Genomic DNA, 9,274 nt, shown 5'->3' with positions numbered 1-9,274 from the left:
TTGTTTTCACCTATTTCAAAAATTAACAATGCGTTACCAATAAATAGGATTTCATACATTACAGTGTTGGTTACACTTTGATCAATGCCATTTCAAGCAATGTTGGCCATCTACAAGAAAGCTGATTTATCTCCTGCTATTGGACTAAAACCCTTCTGGAACCTGCCCTGATAATGACTTCAAGCAGGGTTGAAATTATACCTTTCCATTCCCACACAAAAAGATATGATTAATAGAGTATGCATTCTGCATAGGTCTATGAAGATGGAATTTAATGTTCTGAATTTACATACTGAAGTCAAAATATTTCCATTTCATTCAGGTGTCATCATTTACAGGCTGCCCTGGACATGGAGCTTCAGTAAACCTCTTATGAAGTACATTCATGCTGGCCTCCATATCATAACCTTTGTTCTTATGGTCATTTCACTCGTCGCAGTTTTTGATTTTCATGACTCCAAGAAGATTCCTAATATGTACAGTTTACACAGCTGGATTGGGTTGGCTGCTGTTATTATGCATGCTCTGCAGGCAAGTGATTTTTCAGCCTAAATGCATACTGCATTGAAAACGTATCATGTCATACCTTCATAGTTTCCTTTGTTTAGATTTAAGACGTTAGTTTTGGATTGAATCGTTTCACTTTCAAATTTGATGTCAAATTCCAACATATTATGGTCACTCTTCTCTAAAAGCTCTTTTACAATGAGATTATTAATTAGCCCTTTCATATTGCACAATACTAGATATAACATAGCCTGTTGCCTAGTTGGTTCCTCAACATACTGTTCTAGAAAGCCATTGCGTACATTCCAAGAATTTGTCCTCCACAGCATTAGTGCTAATTTGATTTAACCAGTCTACACTAAATTGAAGTCCCCATGGTTATTGTATTACCCTTGTTACTCTATTTTCCTAATTTATACAATGCCACTATGATTTGTGACCTATAAATAACTCCCACCAATGTTTCCTGCCCCTTGCTGTTTCTTAGCTCCTCCCACACTCATCTTCGGATCTAAGATCCTCTCTCTCTTACTGATCTCATCCTTTATTAACAGTGCTACCCCAGCTCCTTTTCCTTTTTGCCTGTCCTTCCTAAATGTCAGATACCCTTGAATATTCAGTTCCCAGCCTTGGTCACCCTGCAGCCAGCCACATCTCCATAATGACAATTAGGTCATACCAGTTTACTTCTATTTGTGCTCTCAATTCATCTACTTTGTTGCAAATGCTGCATGCATTCAGATAGGGTGCCTTTAATTTTGTATTTTTAACATTTTTCTGTATTTTGACCATATTTGATGCTGGCCTTTGTTTCCACAGCCTTCCATTTGGCTTGCCATTTTCTTCCTACATTACTAGCTTTATTTCTCTCCTATCTGGTTCCCATCCCCTCCATCAAGCTAGTTTAAACCCTCCCCGGCAGCACTAGCTATTTTCCCAAAGACGATGTTGGTCTCTGTCCTGCTAAGGTGTAACCCATCCTCCTTGCACAAGTCCCATCTGCCCCAGAATCAGTCCCAATGCCTCAGAAATCTAAAATCCTCTTCCTGCACCATTTCTCCAACCGTGCATTCATCTTCCATTTCTGTACTCACTAGTATGTGGCACTGGCAGTAATCTGAAAGTTAATGCCTTTGAGGTGTTGCTTTTTAATCTCTCTCCTAACTCCCTAAAATCTACTTTCAGGATCTCACCCCTCTTTCTACCTATGTTGTTGGTACTGATATGTAGACCATGACCTTTGGCTATTCACTGTCCCCACTAAGAATGTCCTGCAGCTGTTCAGTGACATCCTTGAACCTGGCACCAGGGAGGCAACATATAATCCATTTATGGCTGCAGGAACACCCGTCTATTCCCCTAACTATTGAACTCCCTACCACTATTGCTTTTCCACTCTTCTTCCTCCCCTCCTGTGCAACTGAACCACCCGTGGTGCCATGGATTTGGCTTTGGCTGCATTCCTCTGAGGAACCATTGCCCTCACCTGTATCCAAAATGGGCAAAATGGTTAGTGAGTGAGATTGACTTGGGGGACTCCTGCACTACCAGCCTGGTTCTCCTAGATTGTTTGGCAGTCACCCATTCCCTCTCTGCCTGTACACTCTCAATCTGTGGTGTGACCACCTTCCGAAACCTGGAGCTCAAGTTTCAGTAACCAGAGGGTGCAGATTTAAGATAATTGGCAAAAGAACAAGAGGGGAAATGAGGAGAATTCTTTTGTGCAGTGTTGTTATGAACTGGAATATGCTGCCTGAAAGGGTGGAGGAAGCAGATTCAGTATAACTTTTAAAAGGGCATAGGATGTATACTCTAAAAAGAAAAAAAGATGCAGGGGAGTGGGGCTAATTAGCTTCATTCAAAGAGCTGACACAATCAGAAGGGCCTGAGTACTGTCCTTTAGTGTTCTCTGGTTTTATGGAATCTCCTCTTAGCCACCTTTTTTCAATGAATGTGGTCCCATGAACTCAAGTCTGTCCTAGTAACTATAATTTCCCATTCTTGATGAATCTTCACTTTATGCTCTATGCTGTTTTAATATTGCTTCTATAATGTTGTATTATGCTATTAGACTGTATACAGTACTCAACCTCATTTTACTCTGACATTAGTTTAACTACTGTTAATTACAGGCTTGTCTCATTGGATTATTAGAACACTATAGTTTTTAGTTGAATATTTGGAGACTTAATGTTAGCATTAGTTCAGATCCAGCATGATTTGCACTTTGGTTTTGTCTCTAATCCTGAAAAATACTAGGTCAGAGATTCCACTTCAGTTTCTAGCAAGATTTTTCAAGTCATCACCACCACATATGGTGATGTTTTTTTCTGCATCCATGTAGGATATAAATAACCCAGAAGGGCCCTTTATATAAATGGAAACATTTTTTCAAGAAATACTGTATTGTAATACTCTCTAACCTTTTATTGGAATGATTCTAAGTTTGTTCTGCAAATGTGAATGTTAGGATTTGGCATAACCTTTATTTGGGATCCAGTTTACACCAGAACAGTTGCTTTTCCTATTAACACACTGTTAACCAGGTATCATCCTAGTAAATCTATGCTACACGCCTTCCAAGACCAGCATATCTTTGCTAAGGTGTGGTTCCCAGAACTGTTCACAGTAACAATGGCATGGTCTAACCAGCGCTTTGTGTAGCTGAAGTATGATTTCTACACTCTTCCGTTCTATTCCCCTAGCTAGAAAGGCCAGCATTCCTTTAGCCTTTTCAATTTATTTTCTGGACCTATTCATGGCGTTTTAATGATTTGTGTACCTGGACCTTCAAGCCTCTTTGGACCTTCACTCTCTCCAGCTATTCACCATTTGGAAAGATTCTTGTTATTCCCTTTTTGGGTCCAAAGTGGATGATGTCACATTTGCCTACATTGAAAAGCATTGCCACAGTTTTGTCCCTTCAGATAACCTATCATATCTCTTTATATTTTCATTCTTCCATCTACACTGACACAAAAATAGCTGGTATTGTAAGCATTGGCAAATTTTTGGATACGTGCCTTTGAAATCCATCAACTATGTGATTAATAAATATAGTGGTACTTCCCAAACCTTTTCCCAGGGTGACCCCATTTAATGCCTTCGATTTTGTGTGACCTGGGGTGAAATCTTTTAGCGGTGGCTTTGTGAGTTGTTGAGCAGGACGTGGTGGAGTGAGCAGTGTGGCTTCAGTTGTTTGGGGGGGTGGGGGAGGTGGGTGCTGCTGCTGCAGCTGAGCGTTCTCCATCTGACTTCATTCGCTGCCTCTCCCCCTCCTTCGTTGTCGTCCCCAGCTTCGCCTCCACCTGCCCGCTTCACCTCCCTGTCATCATTAATTTCTTCATTACTGTTGTCTTGCTTAAATTAATTTTGTGGAGTCTCCCTGATTCAATAATAGTCTTTGAAATTCTCTGCCTCAGAGGGCTTGTGGGGACTTAGTCATTGAGTATACTCAAAACAGAGATAAATAGATTCTTGGATATTAAAAACATCAAGGGATATTGGGATAATGTGGGAAAATGGTGTTGAGGTAGAAGATCAGCCATGATCAGGTTGAATGGCGGAGCAGGCCCAAGGGGCCGAATGGTCTACTTCTGCTCCTTTTTACTGTGTTTCCTTGGGATGTCATGCCAGTCTAGGTATATTTTACATTGTTTATGGCTTTAATGATCTATCTAAAATAGAATGCTCAAAAAAGCACACTGTGGCCTATCCATGCCTTCTAGAAATTTTAGCATAATTTAGCTGCTGCTTTTGTATTCTATGTTGTTAGTTCTAAAAGCTAAAACTTGGTTATTTAATGGTTTATCTGCTTGGAATCACAGAATGGTTACAGCACAGATGAAGGTTATTCAACCCATCATGCCTGTGCTGGTTTTCTGCAGGAGCAATTTGGCTACTCCCACATCCCCCACTTTTCCCTCTGGCCCTGCAATTTCTTTTCTCCTCAGGTAATTATCCAATTCCCTTTTGAAAGCCACAATTAAACCTGGCTGTAACGCACTTTCAGGCACTGCATTTCAGATCTTAGCCGCTGGCTCTGTAAAAAAAAAAAAAAATTAATTTTGTCATTATGTCACCTTTGGTTCTTTTGCCATTCACCTTAGATCAATATCCTCTGGCTCTTGACCCTTCTGCCAATGGGACCAGTTTCTCCCTGTCCACTTTGTCCAGGTCCCTCATAATCTCTGTCAAATCCTCTCTTCTCCAAGGAGAACAGCCCAAGCTCATCTGATCCAGTCCTGGTGACTTAGCAACTTTAAGTGTAGCCAGCCTTTCTAATACCTTCATCAATTTTTAGCCCATCAAGTACCTCCTCTTTCACGATGGCTTTGGCAGCATCTTCCTCCTAATTAAAAACAAATACAAAGTACTCATTTAGTACCTCAGCCATCCTCTCTGCCACCATACGTAAATCCCCTCTCTGGTCCCTAATTGGCACTCCTCTTCCTCTTACTATCCTTTTACCACTATTTATAAGCCAACAGAAGACTTTTGAATTCCCTTTCATGCTAACTGCCAGTTCCTTCTCATACTCTGCTGCTCTTATTTGATTATTTTCACTTCCCCTCTGAACTTCCTACATTCGGCCTAATTCTCACTTGAATGATCAACCTGACATGTCATACCCATCCTTTTTCTGCTTTATCTTGTTCTCTATTTCTTTCGTGATCCAGAGAGCTATGGCTTTGTTTGACTTATGTTATTCCTTTGTGGAATGTACCTCTATTATACCCAAACTATCACCACTTTAAAGGCAGCCAACAGATCAATTACAGCCCCGGCCGTGTATTCACTATACCCCCTGACCTTCCCCTCTCCGATGCTGAACGTTCAGTGCTCAGCAAAGGACTTAGTTTCAAAACATTACGCCCTCATCTCAATGAATTTCGGGCTCGGCACGATGCTGAACTCTTCTTCCACCGTCTTCGTCTCCGTGCTCACTTCTTTGGGCAGGAGTCCTCTCCCCGTTCAATGGATCCTTTTACCCACCTCCAATATTCTCCCTCCACCTGGACCCCTCCCTCTGGATTCTTACCTTCTCTTGATCTTTTCATTGAGAACTGTTGGCGCGACATTAGTCATCTCAATTTCTCTGCTCCTCTCACCCATTCTAATCTGTCTCTCTCTGAACTTACTGCGCTCCATTCCCTCAGATCCAACCCCAACATTGTCATCAAACCCACTGACAAGGGTGGTGCTGTTGTTGTCTGGCGCACTGACCTCTACCTCGCGGAGGCTGAGCGTCAACTCGGAGACACTTCCTCCTACCTCTCCCTGGACCATGACCCCACCACTGAACATCAAGCCATTGTTTCCAGGACTGTTACTGACCTCATCTCCTCTGGAGATTTTCCTCCCACAGCTTCAAACCTGATAGTCGCCCAACCTCGGACGGCCCGCTTCTACCTCCTACCCAAAATCCACAAACAGAACTGTCCCGGTAGACCGATCGTGTCAGCTTGCTCCTGCCCCACGGAACTCATTTCTCGTTATCTTGACTCCCTTCTCTCTCCCCTTGTCCAGTCCCTTCCCACCTACATCTGTGATTCCTCTGACACCTTACGTCACATCAACAATTTCCAGTTCCCTGGCCCCAACCACTTCCTCTTCACCATGGACGTCCAATCCCTCTACACCTGCATCCCCCACCAGGATGGTCTGAGGGCCCTTAGCTTCTTCCTCAAACAGAGGCCCGAACAATCCCCATCCACCACTACTCTCCTCCATCTGGCTGAACTTGTTCTCACACTGAACAATTTCTCCTTCAACTCCTCTCACTTCCTCCAAATAAAAGGTGTTGCTATGGGTATCCGCATGGGCCCCAGCTATGCCTGTGTCTTTATGGGGTATGTGGAACATTCCTTGTCCCAGTCCTATTCTGGCCCCCTTCCACAACTCTTTCTCCGGTACATCGATGATTACTTCGGTGCTGCTTCATGCTCTCGTCGGGACTTGGAAAAATTTATTAATTTTGCTACCAATCTCCACCCCTCCATCATTTTCACATGGTCCATCTCTGACACTTCCCTTCCCTTCCTTGACCTCTCTGTCTCAATCTCTGGTGATAGACTGTCCACCAATATCCACTACAAGCCTACAGACGCCCACAGCTACCTCGACTACAGCTCCTCACACCCCGCTTCCTGTAAGGACTCCATTCCATTCTCTCAGTTCCTTCGCCTCCGTCGCATCTGTTCTGATGATGCTACCTTCAAAATCAGTTCCTCTGACATGTCCTCCTTCTTCCTTAACCGAAGTTTTCCACTCACGGTTGTTGACAGGGCCCTCAACCATGTCCGACCCATCTCCTGCGCATCCGCCCTCACGCCTTCTCCTCCCTCCCAGAAACATGATAGGGTCCCCCTTGTCCTCACTTGTCACCCCACCTGCCTCTGCGTTCAAAGGATCATCCTCCGCCATTTCCGCCAACTCCAGCATGATGCCACCACCAAACACATACATCTTCCCTTCACCCAACCTGGCGGCATTCCGTAGGGATCATTCCCTCCGGGACACCCTGGTCCACTCCTCCATCACCCCCTACTCCTCAACCCCCACCTATGGCACCTCCCTATGCCCACGCAAAAGATGTAACACCTGCCCCTTCACTTCCTCTCTCCTCACCGTCCAAGGGCCCAAATACTCCTTTCAAGTAAAGCAGCATTTCACTTGCATTTCTCCCAACTTAGTCTACTGTATTCGTCGCTCCCAATGCGGTCTCCTCTACATTGGAGAGACCAAACGTAAACTGGGCGACCGCTTTGCAGAACACCTGCGGTCTGTCCGCAAGAATGACCCAAACCTCCCTGTCGCTTGCCTTTTTAACACTCCACCCTGCTCTCTTGCGCACATGTCTATCCTTGGCTTGCTGCATTATTCCAGTGAAGCCCAATGCAAACTGGAAGAACAGCACCTCATCTTCCGACTAGGTACTTTACAGCCTTCCGGACTGAATATTGAATTCAACAACTTTAGATCTTGTCCTCCCTCCTCCATCCCCACCCCCTTTCTGTTTCTTCCCCCTTCCTTTTGTTTTTTCCAATAATTTACATGGATTTTTCTTTTCCCACCTATTTCCATTATTTTTAAATCTTTTATGCCCTGCTAGCCTTTCCACTCCACCCCCACTAGAGCTATACCTTGAGTGCCCTACCATCCATTCTTAATTAGCACATTTGTTTAGATAATATCACCATCTTCAACGCCTCTGTGTTCTTTTGTTCTTTTGTCTGTGACATCTTTTAATTATCTGCTCCTATCACTGCTTGCTTGTCCCTACAACCACACCAGCCCCCCCCACTTCTCTCTCTCCTCCCACCCCTTAAACCAGCTTATATTTCACCCCTTTCCTAAGATTCACTCAGTTCTGTTGAAGGGTCATGAGGACTAGAAACGTCAACTCTTTTCTCCGCCGATGCTGCCAGACCTGCTGAGTTTTTCCAGGTAATTCTGTTTTTGTTTTGGATTTCCAGCATCCGCAGTTTTTGTCTTTCCCCAAGTCTATCCAACCTCTCTTCATAACTTAAATGTTTCATCCCAGGCAACATCCTAGTGAATCTCCTCTGCACCCCCTCCAGTGTGATCACATCCTTCCTACAATGTGGCGACTAGAACTGCACACAGTACTCCAGCTGGGAGCCCCTGTGCTCTCCTCCCTTGCCTCCCTCAGCAGTCTGGGACACAAATCATCCGGACCTGGAGATTTGTCCACTTTTAAGCCTGCCAACACCTTGTTACTCCCTGTATCAATTTGCTCAAGAACCTCTCCCCGAGTTCCACCAATTCAGGATACAATGAGAAGGAAAAGAGAGGCTTTTAGCAAGTACAAGGGGAGCAAATCAACGGCGGCATTAGTGGAGTACAGAAAGTGCAGGGTAGAGCTTAAGAAAGCAAGGTTCTATACAACTCCAACATGACCTCCCTACTTTTGTTATCTATGCCTCGATTGATAAAGGGAAGTGTCACATATGCTTTTTTCACCACTAACATGCCCCTCTGACTTCAGAGATCTATGGACACACACGCCAAGGTCCCTTTGTTCCTCAGAACTTTCTAGTGTCATGCCATTCATTGACTACTTCCTTGTCAAATTACTCCTTCCAAAGTGTATCACCTCACACTTTTCAGGGTTAAATTCCATCTGCCACTTATCTGCCCATTTGACCATCCCGTCTATATCTTCCTGTGGCCCAAGACATTCAACCTCACTGTTAACCACCCGGCCAATCTTTGTGTCAACCGTAAACTTACTAATCCTACCCCCCACATAGTCACCTATGTCGTTTATATAAATGACAAATGATAGGGGACCGAGCACAGATCCCTGTGGTACGCCACTGGACACTGGCTTCCAGTCATTAAAGCATCCTTCTGTCATCACCCTCTGTCTCCGACAACTAAGCCAATTTTGAATCCACCTTATTAAATTACCTTGTATCCCATGTGCATTTGCCTTCTTTATAAGTCTCCAATGTGGGACCTTGTCAAAGGCTTAGCTGAAATCCATATAAAGTACATCAGCTGCACTACCCTCATCTATACACCTGGTCACCTCAAAAAATTCAATCAAATTTGTTAGGCATGACCTCCCTCTGATCAAAACTTGCCTCTCCAAGTGGAGATAGATTCTCTCCTTCAGAATTTTCTCTAATAGTTTCCCTACCACTGACATTAGACTCACTGGCCTGTACTTCCCTGGCTTATCTCTACAACCCTTCTTAAATAGCAGAACCACATTAGCTGTTCTCCAGTCCTCTGGCAC

The 9,274-nt window shown here is 44.0% G+C and overlaps 1 protein-coding gene across 2 annotated transcripts in view; it reads left to right on the top strand.

Annotated features, from left to right (window-relative positions):
• The window catches only part of LOC121284821 (plasma membrane ascorbate-dependent reductase CYBRD1), a 39,214-nt gene that overhangs the window by 1,407 nt on the left and 28,533 nt on the right, over positions 1–9,274 (top strand). For both annotated transcript variants that reach the window (XM_041200568.1, XM_041200569.1), the window contains exon 2: positions 323–531. In XM_041200568.1, the coding sequence (XP_041056502.1) occupies positions 323–531 (209 nt within the window). The remainder of the gene's footprint in view (positions 1–322; positions 532–9,274) is intronic.

The sequence above is a fragment of the Carcharodon carcharias genome, chromosome 12, assembly GCF_017639515.1.
Source record: "Carcharodon carcharias isolate sCarCar2 chromosome 12, sCarCar2.pri, whole genome shotgun sequence".
In the NCBI taxonomy this organism is placed as follows: domain Eukaryota; kingdom Metazoa; phylum Chordata; class Chondrichthyes; order Lamniformes; family Lamnidae; genus Carcharodon; species Carcharodon carcharias.
The sequence above is the reverse complement of the archived record's forward strand: the minus strand, read 5'-3'. Positions and strand labels throughout refer to the sequence as shown.